Source organism: Echeneis naucrates, chromosome 6 (assembly GCF_900963305.1).
Source record: "Echeneis naucrates chromosome 6, fEcheNa1.1, whole genome shotgun sequence".
Classification (NCBI taxonomy): domain Eukaryota; kingdom Metazoa; phylum Chordata; class Actinopteri; order Carangiformes; family Echeneidae; genus Echeneis; species Echeneis naucrates.
The window spans coordinates 4,471,868-4,493,309 of record NC_042516.1 but is presented as its reverse complement, the minus strand read 5'-3'; the positions used below and the strand labels follow the sequence as shown (position 1 = coordinate 4,493,309).

At 40.8% G+C, this 21,442-nt stretch overlaps 2 protein-coding genes across 2 annotated transcripts; both read left to right on the top strand.

Moving 5' to 3' along the window:
• Positions 1-8,930, top strand: LOC115045617 (protein LYRIC-like). Its single transcript, XM_029505404.1, has 13 exons — positions 1-628; positions 837-956; positions 1,620-1,701; positions 2,070-2,267; positions 4,296-4,346; positions 5,705-5,845; positions 6,063-6,143; positions 6,228-6,296; positions 6,444-6,565; positions 7,116-7,229; positions 7,338-7,427; positions 7,564-7,690; positions 7,967-8,930. The coding sequence occupies exons 1-13, from the start codon at positions 299-301 to the stop codon at positions 8,029-8,031; spliced, it is 1,590 nt and encodes a 529-aa protein (XP_029361264.1). The 5' UTR covers positions 1-298; the 3' UTR covers positions 8,032-8,930.
• A 1,629-nt stretch (positions 8,931-10,559) lies between these two features.
• LOC115045346 (lysosomal-associated transmembrane protein 4B) lies at positions 10,560-20,575 on the top strand. Its single transcript, XM_029504978.1, has 7 exons — positions 10,560-10,738; positions 11,483-11,594; positions 12,784-12,857; positions 13,177-13,299; positions 13,427-13,525; positions 15,249-15,344; positions 19,604-20,575. The coding sequence occupies exons 1-7, from the start codon at positions 10,643-10,645 to the stop codon at positions 19,682-19,684; spliced, it is 681 nt and encodes a 226-aa protein (XP_029360838.1). The 5' UTR covers positions 10,560-10,642; the 3' UTR covers positions 19,685-20,575.
• The last annotated feature ends 867 nt before the right edge of the window (positions 20,576-21,442 follow it).

Below are 21,442 nucleotides of genomic sequence, written 5' to 3'. Positions count from 1 at the left end.
GAACCTGCCTTATTCTTGGTCACAGTAGATGCATTGTCGTGGTCAAGTAACAGTGGACGGTATCTTGCGATGATATCAGCTAGCTCTCTGCTCAGTTAGTTTACTACTGCGGCCTTTTCGGGATTCAAGTCCATAGCTGTCTAACGAGGCTGATGTAGCTGGTGGAGGTGGGGGGAGTGACTATATTGTTTTCAATCATGTCGAAGTCGTCCCGTTATTTTTAGCTAGCACTGCAGGCTAGCGCAGCTAATAGTAGTGGGCAAAGCGTGACTACTCTGTTGTTTGAAAATCGTTGCAAATGGAGCAGTGGCAGGACGCTGCCTCTCAGCAGGTGAAACTGCTTACAAATCGTGTGAATGAGTTGTTGTCCAAAGGTCTGCAGCTACTGCACTCCGAGCTCGGCGTGGATCTGGGACTGAAGCCTGAGCCTATTCCGCCATGGGTGATCCTCTTAGCTACATGCATCTGGCTGTTGGTGATGTTCATTCTGTGGGCCTCACTCTGCTGGGCTTTCTTCAAGAAAAGACGCGTTGTGGGCCCTGTGGACGAAGGCACTGAGATAAAGCGCGGGGTCAGTAAACCTGTCAAATCCGAAGAACCGAAGAAGAAGAAGAAGAAAGCAGAAAAGGTAAGGTAAACCAAGCAGAGTCTACACCCATTGCTAGCTCGACGACCGTTTTGCTAGCGTGGCTAGATGTCATACTGGCTTCTCATTGAAGCTAGCTCGGTGTCGGCTGTTGGCCATACTGGCCTGAGATGGCGTTAAATGTGCAGACTGGGTCTTAGCTGGATATTGTACGGGCCCTCAACATTTTATCCTCGCATCTTGTTTCCAGAAAGCGCAGCCCAATGGGAGAGCTGTAGCTGAACCCCAGGAAGAAACCATAGCGTCCGAAGAGATAGTGCCACATCACCAGCCACTGCCAGCAGAAGTCAAGGCTGAGAAGGCTTTAGAGGTAATTAGCTGTCGAAAAAACATAAGGTAACACTGTGTGTGTGTCAATCTTGATGCATGTTGCATGTGCCCATAAATGGTTGCAAGCTGTTACTGCTTGTGAATCATTATTGTTATTTCTGGGACCCTCCTCAATGAAAGGCTGTAGAGGAAATGCCACGTTTTCTCACTGTCACCCTGCAGTGATGTTGCCAGACCAGCTGCCAGTGTTGGGTTACAGCTGCCTAACTTGCAGATGCAGCAAATGCTGTTGACTTAGAACAGTTCAAGGTATAGCCTTTCATTTAATGCCCCAAAATGTCACAAAATTACCCAAACCCTGGTCCTGCAGATGCTGGGATCATAAAATACAGTTGTGCAGACACTTAGAGATTGAAATGGTGGTTACTAAAGGGGCATGTAACAGATGGGGAGAATCATGGGTGTAGTTTCACTTATAAATAGATGTGGCTGGAGCATGCTGATTTGATTGACTGACTGGTTCAGTGAGCATGGAGCCACTTATCCAGTTTCTGTTCTTGGAGGTGAAGTCCCTTGTGCTGTATAGTGTCTCTGCAGTAGCCCTTCCCCTATTTAATTAATTCCAGTTTTTCGATCCAACATTCTTTTCAATCTCCAGATACATTAGGTTAGATTTTTCCTCATGCTATTTATCCTCTTCCAGGTGAAGAAGTCCAAGAAAAAAGCCAAACAGGCTGTCAAGGAGACCAAGATAGTCACTGCAGATGGCAAAGAACCTGAAGAAGGTGAATCAATATTATGAGTCACATCATGATAAAGATGTTTTGGTTAAACTAATATTAGGAAGTTTATTTTTATTCATCTTTAAGCCACCATTGGTGACCAGACCATTGCACAACACAACTAATAGCTTACCTCTGATCTCTTTTTTTTTTTTTTATGAATTTGAATACAACTTTGATTAAAACTTGATATATTTGACTTGTATCGTGTTGGTAGATGAGGAACACCCTCAAGCTCTTTTACTCAGCTCAACAGTGTCTGCATGTGGTCCTTTGGGTCATGTGGTCCTACTGCCTAATCCATACCACTCTAATCCTACATGAACCCTTTCAAGATTTTGAAACAAATTCCTTTCAATGTTCTGTTTCAGGCACGTGGGAAACTAAGGTCAGCAACAAGGAGAGGCGTGAACAACGCAAGAAGGACAAAAGTTCAAGTGATGGCTCAGCCAGTCCCGGTGGAGGGGACACACCTGTGAACAATCCCCCTGAGCATCAAAAGGCTCCTGCAGCCTCTGTAGCCCCTGCACCTGCAAATCAGAAGAAGAAAAAAAGTGGTAGCTCTAATGGTTAATATTTTCATTTTGTTTGTGACTTACTATTTTCAGTAGTGTCAAATTGAGATGTGGAACTTACTTGTGTATTTAAGATAAGATAAGATAAGATAAGATAGACTTTATTAATCCCTTGGGAGGTCTCCGTCAGGGAAATTGTTGTTCCAGCAGGTACAGCACCGACAAGAACAGTAAAAGAAAGCACACAGTTTGAAATATATAAACAACAAATGTACAACCATAAATATTCAGTTTTTTTAGTGTCCCATCTTCTCCAATCCCTCTTTCTTCCTGCTACTCCTCCCCCTCCCACCTAGTGCAGAGTTATACAGTTTTATTGCTCGGGGGACAAAGGAGTCTTTGAATCTGTTGGTTCTGCACCTGGGGAGAAGCAGTCTGTCACTCAACAGGCTTTTCTGTGCACTGATGACAGGCTGCAGAGGGTGACTGGCGTTGTCCATAATAGCCAGCAGTTTGTTTCTGGATCTCCTCTCTGCAACTGTCACCAGAGAGTCCAGCTTTGTGCCAACCACAGAGCTAGCTCGCCTGATCAGCTTGTCCAACCTGTTTGAGTGCTTTGTGGATGTACTGCCACCCCAACACACCACAGCATAGAAGAGGGCACTGGCAACCACAGACTGGTAAAACATCTGCAGCAGTTTCCTGCAGATGTTAAAAGATCGCAGTCTCCTCAGGAAGTACAGTCTACACTGGCCCCTCTTGTACAGGTGTTCTGAGTTACATGACCAGTCCAGCTTGTTATCCAGCCAAACCCCAAGGTATTTGTAGTTACCTACAACCTCCACCTCATCACCCCTGACCAGCACTGGACGTGGACACGGTCTGGACTTCCCAAAGTCCATGACTAGCTCTTTAGTCTTTGAGGTGTTGAGGTGCAGGTGGTTCCTTTGGCTCCAGACAACAAAGTCATTCACCAGACTCCTGTACTCTTCTTCTCTATCATCCCTAATACACCCCATGATAACTGTGTCATCTGCAAACTTCTGGATGTGACACAGCTCCGAGCTGTAGCAGAAGTCTGAGGTGTATAGGGTGAAGAGAAGGGGGGCCAGCACTGTCCCCTGCGGTGCTCCTGTACTGCTGACCACAGTGTCAGACGTGGTGTCCGTCAGCCTGACATACTGCGGTCTGTCGGTGAGGTAGTTGGAGATCCAGGACACCAAGCAGGGGTCCACTTGCATCCTCAGCAGTTTGTCCTGAAGCATAAGGGGCTGGATGGTATTAAAGGCACTTGAGAAATCCAGAAAAAGGATCCTCACCGTGCCGCCTCCCTTATCCAGGTGCGAGTGGGCGCGATGCAGAAGATACAGGATGGCATCCTCCACACCAACACCTGCCCGATAGGCAAACTGTAGGGGGTCCTGGGCATGTTGCACTTGGGGCCTGAGGAGGTTGAGGAAGAGCCGCTCCAGTGTCTTCATCAGCTGTGATGTGAGTGCCACTGGTCGGAAGTCGTTCAGCTCACTGGGCCGGTTCTTTTTAGGAACTGGAACGATGCACGATGTTTTCCATAAAGTGGGCACTTTCCCTAGCTGTAAGCTAAGGTTGAAAACATGCTGGAGTGGCTCCCCTAGTTCAGCAGCGCAGGTCTTAAGCAGCCGGGGGGACACCTTGTCAGGACCTGCCGCTTTCCTGGGGTGAAGCTTCCTCAGTTCTCCCCTGACCTGGTCTGCAGTTATGCAGGGAGAAGGATGTGGGGAGGGGAGGGGGGAGAAGGGGACAGCATTGTTGTTGTTGTTGTTGTATTGTGTGCATTTGTAATATGCACACAAAATTGCCCGATCATCTTCGATAAACAGCCCAATTTGGCATCAAGAGAGGGTGAGAGGGATCTGTAAGGGCTGTTGTTGCATTTATGGGGTCTCTTGTTGACAGAACAGACTATAAAAAACAAGTATTAAGGGAATTGAATTGAATCTCATGTGAGTGTTCCATGAACTGGTTAGAGCTGAAGAGTGCACTACCTTTTCTCTCTTGTGAATGGGTTTGGCATATATTGACCCTCTCATTCTTTGTTCTCAGGAGAATACACCAAAGTAAAGGCAGAGAAGGTGGAGGCCTTTGTATCTCGAGGTAATTATCACAAGAAAACACTTCAGTCTTTATTTCTGATTGCCAATTCAGAGAGACAACTCAAGCAGTAACTTTTTATCTTTTTGTAGTTGTAAATCAAGAGTTCAAACTAAACTCCAACTACTTTATTATTTACCCCATATAGCAATTCAGTTTTCAGTCAGCCAGTCATTAAAACAAAAACAACTGAATCATCATAACATTAAAAGCATTCATTTGGATTGTCTTAGTGCAACAGGTAAGGTATGAGAACAAGAGCAGCAATGAATATACAACCAATCGTAAAATAGTACATCCAGATAATAAATAAGTACATGTAATAGTTCTCACAATGTTTGGCCATCAGCAACATTTAAAGGCTAATGGCAAAAGTAATAAATGAAAATTAATATCTCTTTGTTTTCCTTGGGAGGGGGGGGGGTAAGCACCATCCTGAGGCATTAAACTAAATTCGTGAGTGAGAACATGCTCAGGATGATTCATAAGCTGTCAAGCTTTCTGGACCCCCTGTTTTTTTCCAGAGAGAGCTCAGGTCTGTCAGCTGGATGCCAGTACTCTTAAAGCAGACTTTGGCGATGTTGCTGAGGCTATTCTTGTATTTCATAGGCAATCTATGAAACCAGCAGATAAAAGAAAATGTTAGAAAACTTTAATTCAATCATCTTCTACCACTTATCTGTTTCTGGATCACGGGGGGGTGCTGGAGCCTATCCCAACTCACATTGGGTGAGGGTGGGAGTACACCCCGGACAGGTCACCAGTCCATTGCAGGACCATCACACAGAGACAGATGAGCAAACACTTACACTCACACCTACGGGCAGTTTACAGTCACCAGTGAACCTAAACATGCATGCATGCATGTCTTTGGACGGTGGGAGGAAACCAGGGCATGAAAAGCCCCAGGCATGGGAATCAAACGCAAAAAGAATTCAGCTTCCGCATCAAATGGATCCTCTGCTGTTAACAATTACCTCTGTTCTGCAATTTTTGGAGTCAAATAGAGTTGATGTCAGATACTGTCTACAGTTCTCAATGTTGGGAAGTTTAAAAGCAATTATAATTAATTATTATAATAACAAATGCATAACTTAATTAATTATAATAAATGCCACGTTGCTCAATTAAAATATAAACCAGCATCTTGTTAAAAGCTGAAGAAAAATTATTAGACTTTAATTAATAGACTTCAATTAGTAGAAAGGTCTCTACATTGCCTACCAGTGTTTTTAAAAAATAAATTTTAAGATCATGCTCAGTCTCTCTTAAAGCATTTCATGGCACCAGACTGAGGGAACTGCCCCATATGAACTATATTTGTTTGGCCAAAGTATCAAGTATGTCTGTCTTGGTTGTAGTTAACAACAGAGAGGTGCCAGCTGTGAGTGCTGGTGTGACTGAAACAGCAGTCAAGATTCCTGCTCACAATGTTGCTCAGAAGTCGGGCCCATGGACAGCCAGCAGAGAGCCAGTGTCACTGTGGGAGTCAGAGATCAGTGGTAAAAATCTGCATCTGTTACTTGACTGCTTAGTTGTTGAATCTTGATATAATCTTTTCAAACTTGAATGCATCTCAACAATTCATGTCTGATAAATCCTATATCAGCTGCATTGTCAATTGTTGATATTATTCTTTTTAAAGGAGCAAGAATGGCTCAGATGTGACTGATACACTTTAAGATGCTTCCAAGTTATTGTTATTTAACTATTTTTCAGAGCCATGGACTGTGATTGAAAGGGCTATGCCCACATCGGACCTAAAGCTGTCTTTTGCTGGATTGGGGGTTGGTGATGTTGGTGAGCATACAGTGAACTGATCATGTGATGAGAAGCCCGAACCACTAGATGGCAGGTTGAGTCACTGTGTGTTGTCTCTTGTAGAGCCCCACTCTGTGAATGAACTACACTGGCTTAGTCAGCCTAGAGTGGAAGAAGCATGGTCTGGGCTCAGTAAGGGTCTTTTAAAAATCTGAATAATTATTTGTCTAACTTAACACGCTTCAGACTTCTAATTATTTTTCTGACTGTCTTGATGATTTATTTCTTTTCATTTATATATTGATTTATTTATTTATTCCCCCCCCCCTTTCTTTTCAGATGGTGGTTCAGTTGACCCAAGCTCTGACTGGAATGCTCCCTCTGAAGCTTGGGGCAACTATGAAGAGCCCACTCCCGAGGCCCCTCCTGCTCATGAGCAGCCACTGCCTGAGCCTGCCAAGGTTAATCTGCATATCAGATCTGTTGGTGTGTCAAGGCTTGAGGCAAAAATAAGCATTATGGGAATTGCCTGGACATTTTAAAAATAACCTCGTAGTTGATGACTCCTCAGGGCTCAGGCCTGGGGGCAGCTGTCCTGGTTTCTGTATATCATTTTGATGCTCACAGCAGTGACTCTACAGAGTGAAAACACACAGGAGTCTTTTGAATACTATGGAGAATGTATAACCTCTACAGACTCCTGGCACACCTGTACAGTTCATTGATTCATTGCAGATAGATAATTATCAATGATCAAGAAAGTAAGCAGGTACAGTGCTATGCATTGCTATTGTGCTTTGATACTTTATATTACCACTAGATGGTGCCAAGTAAGATTTTCAATTGAGAAGAAACATTCATGCCTGAGTTTTCCTGTTTTTACTGTAAATCTGAATTGTTCAAACTCAAAATACTAAAATTTTCACTGTCCTCTTAAGCCACTGTTTTTAAAAAATGTGGACTCGTCCACATTTCTGTTTGACAATTGTTTCATACATTTGTGTATCCCAGGCAAATGAGGATGAAAAGGAGAAGGGAGAGGCTGCTTCTGATGGAGCAGCCAAAACAAAAAAAAAGAAGAAAAAGAAGAAGAAGCCTGCAGAAGAGGGAGAAACAACTGGCCAGGTAACTGCTTGTGGGGAAACACATGCACTTTTTAAGGCATTAAGGCATTGGATGTGTGTTCAGCCTTTGACAGTTTAGTTTTATAGTTTATTTTGTGTCCTCATGAAGGAGCCAGAGAAGGAGGGTTCAGTGAAGAAGCAGCCCCCTAGTCAGGAGAGCACTGCTGCTGTCCAGCCTGTTAAGACAGCTGCTGTTGAGGTCAGTGTGTCTAATACCTGGCACAAGCTCGTGCTCTGAAACAAATCAACAGTTGGGTGAATTGATTGGAAGGCGTGTACCATTCACTTCTGTTGACTGCAATGATCAAGACAAGCTGTTGAACTTTTCCTTGTAGGCAAGAGCGGAGCAACCAGTGAAGGAAAATGTACCCCCAAAACCCCCTGTCACACAAGTGCCACAGAAGCTCACTGATGGAGAGCCTGCTGCTAAGCAGACTAGTCTCCCTGCTCCAGTCCAACAAAGTGAGCCCTGACCTTAAGCTGAAAATCAATTGTTACTTTTGTTACCATAGTAATTGCTATTAAAACTCTGGTAGGCCAGTTGTCTACCCTAGCAGGTAAATTTTTATTGCTAACAACTATTTGATTTGGATGAAGTCTATTTGCCAGGCAGCCAGAGAGAAGTCTACTTCAACTAGCAACAATTAAGAAGGCATTAAATAAGATAGCACATTGCTGACCCTCAGCCATCCTAAGCTGTATGACTGATTTTCTTTGTGTTCACACTTTGTGTTACAGAAAAGCCTGAGGAGATCCAAGCGCCCAAACCAGCAAAGAAAAAGAAGGCAAGGAGAGAGACATGAGATCGAGTCAACTCTGCAGATCTCTGTATGCAAAAGACTTCCTATCCTGTTTATGCAAAACTTTTGTGGCAAGAACTTTGAACTAAGGATCTCAAGACGAACTTAAAACCTGGAAAGTGAAACCAACCTTTATACACATTGAGTCTAAGTCAGTGGATCATTGAGAACTGAACCTAGATGCAGTGCAATCTAATGTGATGTGGTGTTAATGATTCTTAAGTATGCATTTGATATTTTTGATTCTGTCCTAATTCTACTGAATCAAATAACTGAAGGAGCTGTATTGTAGTAGTTAGACGTAGAAAAAACTGATCATGTTTAGAAAACTGATGCTGAGGGGAACGGGGGGGCTTAACAGTTTAACTTTCTGAAGGCGTAGAATCAGAACAGTCAACATGCGTCAGGTCTCTCAGCACTGGGCCATGATGCTAAAATGGCATTTGCTTTGCAGTTTTATATTTTGCTCTGACATTTGTGAGCCTGGTGGCACAGTGAGCACTGAAGGGGGAGAGGAGTGCAGAGATCAAACAGTTTTTATCTCAGTCAGGTGTAAGCAATTGTGACATAAGAGATATTTGTATCATTAGGTGCAAAAAAGGGAATCATGTCTGCTCTGTGTTTTGCATTACAATGTGTGACTACCACATTTCATCGACTCAGTCCATCTGGTTCGTCCATTGTCCGACATTGTGCTGCAGTGTGTCAACAACTGTTTCCTTGCTGTTTTTACTATCTGTGACTGCTTTTTAGCTGGAGCCTCTGATCGTAGCTGTACCATTGCCGTGTCATTAACGCCACAACTTTCCACCAGTGGTTGAATTGAAAGTCTTCAGAACCTTTTGTAAAAACTGTTTGTAATAAAAGAAAAGGTAAAGCCATATGTAAAAAGACTAAATAAAGGCCAGTTTTTGTATATTTGGGTATTTTTTTTTTTAATTTTTTTTTTTCAAAATGTCTGGAGATTAAGTTGGTGTTTCCTTCAGGAGAAAACTGCTCTGAGAAGACATCAGCTGTAATATCTACAGTAAACTAAACCTTTTCACAACAACTTTCTAGAAATGATTGGCTATGTCATTAGATTTGATCCCATCTAGTCTGTCACATGCCCCAGAGTTTGTCATCAGCAGGAGGATGGCCAGTGTTAACCAAAGTCTTAAAAGTAATGCTGGGGGTCAAGCCTTTGTATTGTATAAAACCCATAACTACATTACTAGTCAGATCTAAAGAAATATTAAAATGTCAAGGAAAGAAATTAGTGCTTTAACAACCAGCTTTTTTTCCCCATTTACTGTTGTAAATGGGGGAAAAAAGGAAAACATGATTTTGAGGGAGGTAAACATTTGCAGAGGAAGTACAACAGTGGGGGAATATAAACCCATTATTCAAAAGATTTGGATTTCTGTGGCTAACATTAAGGGTTAGGGTTCAGAGAGACTGTAATATTCAGTGTAATGGTTCAGGTGGCAGGATTGCAGCCCACAATCCTATCAGAGCTCCTCCAGGCTGTAAATGAAAAATGAACATCCCTTGTCCAGGGAAGTTTGTTGTCTTGGAACAAAAGAAATAAAACCATAATTTGGTTTTATTAGTTTGTTCTCTTTGTCTTGTCTTGTGTTTTGAACATAATTGTCATCCTGGTGTAATGAGACTGTTAAAAATTATTACCAAGTTGAATATTTGACAGTTATATCAATTATTACAAACTTGCACATTTTGTTTATACATTATAAGGTATTTCAAAGTAGGTGTAATAGGAGTAGTAGTTTAATAGTAGTAGTTTTACTTTGTTCTCCTTTATTTGGAAACAAAAATGAACTAGTCTATTGTCTGTTCTTCTGTTAGCAGGGGCTGTGGACTTTACTAACAATGACAAAAGACTTAACTTGACTTTGACCTGCCACAGATGACTCAAATGGGTTTTTCTACATAATGAGAAGTTTGAAACAGCATTCTGTTATTTCTGTTGGTGTGCCCACAGGCCTGGTAAACTAGGCCAAAGCACAAGGCAGCCACCATGGGAGGAAAGACAGCATTGCACACTGCAGGCTCTTCACAGAGATGTCCTGTTACACTAATAAGGGTACTGAGTAGCGCACATACAGGACGATCCATAAGGTGTTAGCAATGATTGTTGAAAATAAAAATTGACTATGCATGATCACTGTCTTTTTACTAATTTAAATATGTTAAATATGTTTAAAACAGATCTTCCATGATATTAAATGGGAAGTTTCCTGTTGAGATCCTTCATTGATTATTATAATTAGTAGAGCATAATTAGTCATCATCTAAATATCATAATAAAATTTTTTTTGCTCTGTCATCTTAAAAATTGCATATATTTAATTTGGCCTAAGCCTGTGGTGCTCATGACTAAAACATTTCCTTTAAAACGACATTATTTTCTAGAAGGAAAAAAAAGTAAAGTAATACAAATCCCCGGGTGTTTTATTTTGAAACCGGACGTTCCATTTTTACGTGACGCCGTTTGAAGCCGTGCTCTGTGCTGCTCAGTGGTGAGTAACTCCGGTCGGAGGGAGCCGCGTTGTGGTCGTCGGTGCCCGTTGAAGCTCAGCGGGAGAGCCTCGTCGCAGTCAGCACCGCAGACAGGATGGTGATCTCTCCGTGGGACCGCTGGTTCTCCACCAGCTGCTGTCTGTGCTGCCATGTCCGCACAGGAACCATCATCCTGGGGGTCTGGTACATGGTGAGCACCGCCTGAACAGACAGGCACAGTCTAATGTTCACGTCCACATTCTTATTGACAGTAAACAGTTGGATTATTTATTGAAAGGCCATTTTGTAGCAGTTAGTCACACTTCGTGCTGAGGTATAGCTGACGTAGAAACATTTCTACTGGGATCTGTGAATAAACAAAGATATATATATATTTTTTACATGTTTGTTATTTGTATAAATTTTTATGCTGATTATTATTTGTATTCTTCCCCATCAGCATATTTTTTTTTTAAATACCAAAAACAGCTCATGTTGTGAGTTTTTTCAGATCATTGAAAAAATATATATGTGCTCTCACTTTTGCACAAGACAAATCTAAAGAACTATCAAAGGTAATCTCTGCTTATTGAGCCAGTGTTATTAGACTGTACAGGGAAGGGTTAACTGAACCAAACACCACATGTGGAAAAATCCTTCCTCTCTCCCTATGAATAAATTAGCAGTGGGCCTCTTCAGGTAGCTGCTTTAATGTCATGCACCCTATTGACTGCAAAGAATTTTCCTTTGCATTCACCTGCTCAGCAGATGAGATGAGGACAGATGAGTCATCTGCATAATGAGCTGCACCAGCCAGACCAAAACAAAGGCTGATGTATGTGCTTGGACTTTGTAACTTTTACTGTAGATTTGTAATTCATTCTGCTGTTCCACACCACCCATCTGTTGGTCCATATTGTTGTGTTTATCTGCCCATATGTGTTCTGTCCCTAAGCTCATCAATGCCGTGGTGTTACTCATCCTGCTCACAGCGCTTGGTGATCCTGAGCAGTATCACCTGACAAGTGCTGAGTTGGCTAATGACCTGGACGTCATGGATGATGTCAGTAAGTAGCCCAGAAGGCTTGCGCTGAACAACTTATGGCTTATTAACAGTAAATGTCCCATATGTAGCCTCACAGGACTGAGAACCAGAATACCACAGACACTGTCAGTAAAATATGATAGTTTCCAATCTTGTTACCATCAAATACATTTAGTCTGATAACAGCTTGTGTGCACCCCTTTGGTGTATGTTTCCACTCCTGTTGATGGATGACTCCTCCTCTGCTTGTGGGGTGACAGGCTCAATAAGGCTGTCATCTCACTAATAGAATGATTTATGTAATGGAGATGTTTCCCCTGTCAAATAACAGAGTTTTGATATTGAACCATTGCAGACAAAGCAGCTGAGACACAGAGAAGATGAATAAAAAGTCTGTCATGCAATTTATATTAACTAGGAACTTATAATGACTGAACTGAAGGAGCGTGTTCATCAACCAGTTTGAGGTTTTGTGACTATATCTATGCTGCTGTAATTAAGAGATAATGGGTGACCATTTCTGCTAACTTTTTTTAAATACAAATCTGAGGTTAAGAGTTTAACTAGCACAGAAAAGCTTGTTTGACTCTTACCAGTGTTTTATAAGTAGTAATATCCAAAGCTACTCCATTTGTAAAGAATTTGATATTGCAAAACAGTTGTTTTTTTATAAATGCATCTTGGGTGTCCAAAAAGACCAATGTAGCTTGCTGTTTTTTCTCTTTACCATCTTAAAAAAAATTTAATGGACCTTTAAGGATGGGAAGGAAGGATTAAGTAATTTCTGATTTTAAATCATTTTATTTTTCCAAAGGTGTGAGACACCACCCTCCTGATATTCTGCCAAATAAACCTGGGAAATAATAAGTACTTTCCCTCTCTGTAGACTTTAAACTAATTGACTGAGAAGATGCGATTCCTACTTTGACTCAAAGCTATACTGTATATGGTAGTGTGATGTGTCCAAGGATATGTTCTGCCATCAAATTCAGTGCTTCCACATGTTTCACTGATCACCTGATGATTAGTAGTTGTTGTGTTATGCTGAGTTTATATGAGGTCAGGCTGACATGAAATGAGCCACAGAGTAGACTTTAATTCCTTGTCTGACTGGCAGATGCAGGAAGTATTTATCTTCTGTCCAGATCAAATGCTGATTTATGTGACTATAAAAATCAGTATTTCTTACTCTGCTCTTTTTGCTCCTGTAGGCATGTGTATTGCCTCAGCGATCTCTCTGCTGATGATTCTTATATGTGGGATGGCAACATATGGTGCATACAAGGTAAACTGTCAACTTTGGTGATATTTCTTTCCATACTGAAACAATTCTGCAGAATACACTGACTGCAAAGGTGAAATTCAGAGAACTTGGCCAGTTGACTAAGCATACTTATACTACATCTATTTTTGTTGTCTTTTAACACATATGAAAGCCAAGAGCCATCCCTCCTGTTTCATCATTTTAAACATACCGTAATCTCCCTGTGGCCCAGTTTGAGGATTGCTGTCCACAGTGTTTGTTAAAGAGCTCAGCTCATTCCTGCTCTTGGCCAAATATCCAATCCTAAATTACTAAACTACAATAAATATCTCTGTTTCAGCTCCGTGCTGCTTGGATCATCCCGTTTTTCTGCTACCAAATATTTGACTTTGCTCTCAACACCCTGGTTGCTGTTAGCATAGTGGTTTACCCAAACACGATACAGGACTATCTGCAGCAACTGGTAAGACCCCTCAAAGTGTTTTTCTTCAAAGTGAAGTGGTGTCAGTGTTTATGTATCCCAGCAGATGCCTGTACTGTCTGCTCCAATCATTTCTGCTCCTAATTCAGCATTTAACTCTCCCATGCAGCCTGATAACTTCCCCTACAAAGAGGAGATTGCTGCCCTCAGTAATGTCTGCTTGGTTCTCATGGTGTTGCTCTTCATTGGCTGTATTCTCAGCTTCAAGGTAATGTTTCTAACCTCTGTTTCCACAATTTTCCTCATATGTTTGGAAGCATTATTTTTTCCCTCAGGCCTACCAGGTTTTTATCTGCAGCACAACAAATTCTCATACAATGTGGAAGATGCATTATGCAAGTTTGCAACAGGGTTGGTGCTTTCTTTATTAAATTTCTATCTAGTCAATACTTTTCCAGCATTACCTGTTGTCATAAAGACTTCGCTCAGTGAGGTGCTGGGCTCAGCCTTGGAAACTAGGGTTAGAGCTGCTGCTCCTCCCTGTTCATAGGAGCCAGCAGTTGAGGTGGTTCGAACATATGATCAGGATTCTTCCTGGGTGTCGTCCACTGGAAGTTTCCCGGGCACCCCCTAGGGGTAGTTTCAGAGCATGCTGGCCTTGGAACGTAACTATGTGATGATTTTAGTGGGGTGGAAATAGATTGTCCTTATCCTATTTTGATAAATGTAAAACTCAAATATAATACTGCACATGATGATCTTTTGCTGTTGTCTTTTGTTATCTGTGCCAATGAGCTTGTATGTTCACCCAAGCCTGTTTATTTAGACACAAACTACTGGTAGCTTGGTTTACACTGAACTTCCAAAAAAAACGTTGCTAAGATTGCTCAACTTAGATTGTTTATGTGATAAATATTATAAGTGGTAAATATCAGCTTGTTCGTGTTGTGTCCATGAACATCCACAACCTCGGAGAGCTTATGGGTGTTTAACCCTTGCTGATTGTCACAGAGCTGTATTGACTAAACAGAGGATCGCATGTCAGCTCCTGTATGCTGTTGTTGTGGTCATGATGAAACTTAACCAAAACCATTCTGTCAGTAAATACGAAGCCGAGTCTGAGATCTTAAGACAAAGCCAGCAGGTCATGGATAAGTGAGGTTTAAATTTTGGGGGGATTGACCACATAGTATACTCAGAATCTGTGCCTCAGCAGACGTGTCTGGGATCAGATTGGAATAAATCATTTTGCAGACATCAGTATTATTATCACTCTTGCAATGGCCTGGGCAGTACATTTAGAAATGTCTCTGAAGCTCCCTGAGGGCACTGATGTAATAACTCAGCTGTCAGAGCTTTAAAGCTGCTTCTTAAGTGGGTTATTATAGAAGTTTGAAAGCTCTTTCTGGTTTTGGCTTATGTTAGTGGATGGACGTAGTGGTAGTTTTTGTCTAGAGATTTGCAGTAACAAGTTTCCCACTGAGAGCCAGATGATTGCTGGATGACAGTTCACAGTAACGTGTGATCCTAAAAACAGAATGTGAATGCAAAAAATTGAGAGATTGAATTATAATTGGTGTTTTGATTTGAGTCTCCTTGCTGGTTTTGAGATTCGACAGCTTCTTATGAGACTGTGAGAGATGATGCGTATGGCATCATGGCATATGGTGTACAAAAAGAAGTTTCAGTGGTGCAACACTTGCACCCCCACTTCCCAGGGGGCAAGGCATCCTAATTATATTTTGGAACACAATTATTTCCGTAGCAATGTGGGAAGGATATTTTTCAGTGAACCACAGTGTTTCAGGAACTTGGCTTGGCAAACAAATACTACTTACATGCCATTTGTTGTTGTCACATATGTTTTCACGTATCATCTAGGTGATGGGAAGTGAATTGGAATAGAGGAATTAATAGATGATATTAGATTTGCATTGCATGCAGTTCAAGTTTGTAATCTGTGTTTTTGTTCCGTGTGTGTCTGATGTCAGGCTTACCTCATATCATGTGTGTGGAACTGCTGGAGGTATGTGAGTGGCCGGGGTACATCTGAGATCCTGCTCTATGTTACAACCAATGATACCACGGTAAGTCGCCTCTGATGATCACTACTGCACCAAAAGACCCAAGTCATAAACAAGGTTAGGAAGGTTAAAGATGGCCATATTAGGCAACCACTAATATTTTGATTCATTTTCCAACAGCTGTGCAATGTAGTTGTTTTTTTTTTTTTTGTTGTTGTTGTTGTTTTCTTTTTTTAAACTGGGGATGGGACTTTGAGCATATGAATACATATTTGGTGACACTACTCATAGCTACAGTGGCAGGGAAGTGATAATCATGGTGATAAAAGAATATCTGGAACCAACAATGTGGCTCACTGTTATTTTAACTCAATGAAGTTCAGTTTGTTTGTTGGATTTGTTTGATAGTAAGAAAATACAGAATATGAGTTTTTAATCAGAAGACAATTTGTGCATCTGTGCGTGAATCTGTGATTGTTCATTTTAGGGGAAGGTCGAACAGCAATCTAACAAACCCTGTAGAAAAAATAGATTGTCTTGTCATTTTTTTCCCCTGTCAGACCACCTGTGAGAAGGTTTATTCAATTTTTTTGTGAACTGTTGCTAATGTTTGTGTGAAAAGCTCAGCTTTTCAGTTCTCTCACCTCATCATCATGACATTTTCCACCGATACTTTAATAAGCATTAACTTTAAGAGAGATATTTTCACAGATTCCGACAGCTAAGTAAAGCAAATGATTTACAGGTCAGGAGATATTAATTTAAGATATCATTAATGTGCAATATTTTACGTGTTTGACACACACATTGTTTTCGTGTACTCTGTCTTTTAAACTATCCTTTATCTCTGTATTGAAATCCAACATAAAACAGTCTCTGATTTTGATTTCTTGCTTCTTACTCTCACCAAAACAACTCCTACGGAAAATTATTTCACTTTTCAATCCAGACTATAACTCATGTTTTTATCATCTGCGTAGGTTTCGAGTCTAGCGGCTGTAAAGTCATTATGTTGACAAGGGGAGGAAATGTAATGCTGCACTCATGTTGTTTTTATGTAGGTATATTTTATGTGTGCTACAGAAGCATGGATGAATGAACAGACTTGGAGGGAGAGATAAAGCTCCATGCTGGCAAAGTCATTATGATGGTGATTTAAGTTGTACAGTGAGCTCAGTGTTGTTATTCTGCACTCCTGTCGATATCTTGTTGCCCTGGTCTGGCTCTCAGACAGTGACTGCACTGCTGCCCACACATGTATTATAACCACTTAAACTTTGACAGAAGGGGCAAGAAAAACAGGGCTGTAAAAATGCTAATGACATGTTGTCACTCTCACATAAAAACAGTCAAGATGTGAGCTGGAAACTGCTGGCTCCGTTATGACTGATATCAGACAGCACGAAATGCAGCAAGTTGCATTTCACAGGTATTGTGAGAAATGGCCGAAACCCTAAGACCCCTCTGTGTGTAACATTCCACACAATCCACTTTACTCAACCGCTTTATACACTGTTTGGCTTTATGTGATGTTGTGGGGGCTGGTTTAACATGAAGGGTCCTTATGCATAAAACACCTGAGCTGTAAAGAGAGAAAAATTGTAAGGGGGACTCTCCAGCGTACTGACATCATAGGTAAAAAGTGCCAGAGAAACACGATCCTGCCCCTTTTTTTCCTCATGTTTGCTTCACGTCTGGAGATGTGCTTTTCTAATCAGAAGCAGGCATATTTAATTAGAGGTCCCCTCAGATCACAGACAAGTTTCTGGCTTTTGGATGTCAGCCTGCACGGCTGCATATCAGTTATACAGTGGCTGGGTCAGAGGTGCACTAATGCCTTCCATATGAGCTGAACACTGGCACATAAGGAAAGGTTTAGTATTAAATGAGGAACATTAAATTAACTCATAACTGAAATACCTCATAGAATGGAAAAAATGTCACTTCAGGTCTTTCCCATTTGGGGAAGTAACTATTCAGGGAAGCTTCAATAACTCTAGAATGATTTCTAGAAATGACATATCAAGAAATTAAACTGCACCAGCAAAAAAAATGTCCGTAGCATAATGGTAAGCAGATGGTGCTAGTGTAATGAATATTTATTGCACTTATGTTACTATTCACTATGATGCATTTGTGTATTTCGCAAGTCACAGATGCATTAATACTGTAACTACGAACTTCCTTCACATGGGAACGGCATACATTGGAAGCATCTCAATGCAGTCCCTGATTTGTTTTCCTACATTTTTGCTGTTGTGGTTTAGTTGTATGAATCTCCGTAATTTTAAGGAGCCTGGGTTGATGTCACTTTAAAACGTTGTTTCCTTGCAGTGGGACTTCAGTCCTGGATCTGTCATCCACTAACATTGGGTAGAAACATCTGTCCTGCAGAAAGTGAGACTTGAGCATGGACGTGGAATCAGGGGAGGCAAGTGAGGCTGAGCCTCACCTGTCATCATGAGAAGTAAAAAAGAAATAATAAAATTTTAATGTTAATATTTGTCCACTGGTCGGGGCTTTCAACGCAATTTCGGTGTGGTTCCTATAAGTAACAATTAATATATTAATATAATTCTGTATTTCCTGTTCAAATACAACGGAGAGACGAGAGATGAGACAGTGATGAGCTGTGCCTCACCCCAGATTGCGCAATCTCTCACAAACTGGATTGACGTAGGGGGCGATAGTGAGCCTGCAGTTCAAGTTTACGACTCAGTTTACTCTTGCAAAAATTCAAAGAACATAAGATAACAACTGCACTGGATTTTCACCCTAAACATGGAGGATTAGGTTTCCACATTAAGCAATTTCGGGATAATGTATCATAACCTTGTGATTACTGGCAAAATAACTACCCTCAGGCTTTAGCTTAAAGCTTTTAAAAACATCAGGAATTGTTCCGTTTAGAACAAAAATGGGTTTGAATTCAAATTTTTTGCACACCACTGTTTACTTTTGTGTGTATTTAATGTTTATGTACTGTGGAATTGCAAGAGCAAATATGCTCCCTCTGAGTCGCTATAAATTTAACTGCCAAATGTAGCCCTTTTTGTGTGTAAGGATTTCTGATATGAAACATAACGAGCAGTCAGTGTAAAATCTGCCAACTGAATGAATTTAAGCTATGCTATTAGCATTATATGTTTGTAAATCTGACTTGCGAGTCAGTGCCTCCCCGACCACAAATCTCACGACACGTCACTGGACTTGAGCGAAAGCTATTAGCCAAATTTAGCAGCACTTTCTCACTTTTCTCTCTCTCTGCTGCATTTTTTTTCTTTTTAAAACAGTTTATTCCTGCAGAGACCACCCATTCACTCACTGAATGGACTAACATCATCTCTGCACACAATGGTCCGTTTGTTGGTCCATGTTTCTTGAATAAAACCAAAATGTATTGATGTTGCCTCCAGCTACCAAGCTGTGCAGACCTGGAACCAGCTTCAACAAGACTTCTTTTACTACCCATTACTTTTAAATTAATAAGAATATATTTATAATAAATTGATAAATCAGTTTTACATTTGATTGGGCTACCTAACGGAAATTCCTGAACGACTGTGGGATGAATTGCGATAAAACTATGTACAGACAATGTTCAGGTCCTCTAGAGATGAAGTCTAATGACTAACAATCCTCTGACCTTTGCTCAAACTTGGCCACAAGGTTTTTATATTTGTGGTTCTGATTAAGTCTTAAGGGCCATTGGATGACTTTGCTATCATTTAGCGCTCAAATTCACATCCACCTCAGGATAAAATATAATAGCATACGTCTGAACGTCAAGGTGAGCATATCAAAATACCAGTTATTTGCGTTGAAAGAAGCTGATGACTTTCCCAACAACATCAGCTGCACTTTGTGTAAAGAAGTTTTTAAAATCTTTTATCTCAGTAAAAGAAAAAGTACTCTGTTACAGGTTAGCATGTAGGTTAAAGCACAACTGTGCTCCTGGTGTGACTGTTGACTCATAATGCTGCTATTCCTATTCATATAATTTCATTTGCTGTACTGTGAATTTAATGACTCTGAGTTTATTAGCTTGTGTATAAAATTCAAAGACAGCTAAATTTTCCTTGCCTCACATTCGTCAGTTGTTACATAATGATATTTGGTTGAAATCCTGCAGTTCACATTTTCATTTAATCCAAGATTCCACATTTACAGTTTGATTCTTCTGTTTGGAAGTATAAAGCCGGTGTAATAGCAGTCAGAGATTGACAGCACTATCATAATGTTGCACTTAGATTTTGATGCTGTTGATATTGACATGAACTTGCAGTAAAAGAGAAACGTCTTCTCCTCTTTTTAATCGTCAGGTGTTGCTATCTCCATATGGTGACAGTGCCAGCGTGCCCCCCAAGCAGCCTCCTCCACCCTACACCACTGCTACAGCATGAAGTCATTCCCTGACTGCCCCTCAGCCTGGACCCTGTCGGCAGTCACACCCCAGCAGAATTTATGCACCACACTGCCTCTCCAGAGAACAGAATATTCATTGATATATTGGAGTTACATGCACATTACAGCACAACCATGACATGCACACAACTGCTTCACACATATATGCACATGCGCACACCACAATTACCACCGTGACCTCATGCACTTCTGTTATTTATTGGTAAGCTCCTTTTCTTCTAATAACTCTACCATGTATCCTTCTTGTCTTTGTCATTGTAAAGTCAGAAATCATGTGCATTTTTATCCATTTTAAATCGGGTTGAGTAACATATGAAAGCACTAGAAAGTTTAATAGATAAGATATATTTTTATGCTTTGTGTGTACTTGTGATAATATTTTGTGAGTCCTGACTTTGTATTCATATTAAACTTATGAACATATGCAAAAATGTTGCTATTACCCATGGTGGTGAGCAAAGGGTCATTGTGTTTCCTGTTTGTAGTCTGCTCGTGATCAGGGTTGAATTGCCTTCATTCATAACTTTCCCTCTGATGGGTTGCACTTTATAGACCCGCGTGTGAAGTGTTACCTTGACTGGAAGTTTTCCCAAAGAAATGAATCTGCCTGTATTTTGACATGATCTTAGACTGTTTATTGAACATTTCACCTTCTTTTAGTGTTTTATTCACTGCAGACAGGATTGTTGCCTGTTGTAAAAATCATGACTATTGGGCTGTGCTGGTTGGTCCTTTTAACTTTTAAATTGAACTGTGTGTTTCTACTGACTGGCTAGAAATGTGTTGAGCTGCTGTTTATCTATTTTTAGGTTTTCTGCAAAGACACAAAAATGAAATTTGAAGAGTGCTGTTCAAAGAAAAATAAAGATGTGACATTTATTTGTCTATTAAAATTAGATTTCACCAACAGATATTTTGTGTTTTATTTTGAGGGTGAAACTTCTGTATGTGAGATTAAGGCTGATTTAGAAGATTACGCCAATTTTAGTTGAATTGTTTGAATGAAGGAAAATGTGACCATACAGGTACCGCCAGTGTGGGAGGAATTGTGATGACCATATTTTTTGCTGTGACGGGCCAGTGAAGGACACATGCCTTAGTACATTAGTACATCTTTCATTCCACACTTGCACCAAACTACTGTCAGAAGTGTCTGTGGCTGAGTGAGATCAAATGCATATGAGGTCAAAGGTAAATTGCCCTGTGTTGGGTGCAACATGGATATGTGCCCCCTGCAGGTCATGGGTCAGCAGCAACCATATCCATATTCACGTGGAACTGTTCATCTGACTGTTCAGCTGCAAACAGACTGATCTCTGAGTCAGACTCATCACAGAGCAGGTCAGAGCTGGTAAGTTTCACTTAGTCTCAGACCACTGACTGCTCTTGTAAGCTTGATGCCACGTTATTAAGACTTTGAAAGTGGATTTACTTGCTATATATCAAAGACAGCAGCAGAACCTGTAGTCTCAATCTAACTCAACAGCTCTCCCAGGATCTGTGCAGGGAAACGGTCACTAGTACCTGTAGTAAATCTCTGTACACCTCCTACAGTATGCTGCTAAACATACACAAACCCACACATGGCAACATATGGGAAATCCTGAACCTCCTATTTACCTTCCACTTATAAAGAAAGAGTTTATAAACTGAATAATTTATCTGAATTGAGGACTTTCTGAGATCTGTGTAACACTGTGTGTCACACAGAGTATTTAAGATATCACAAACAATGG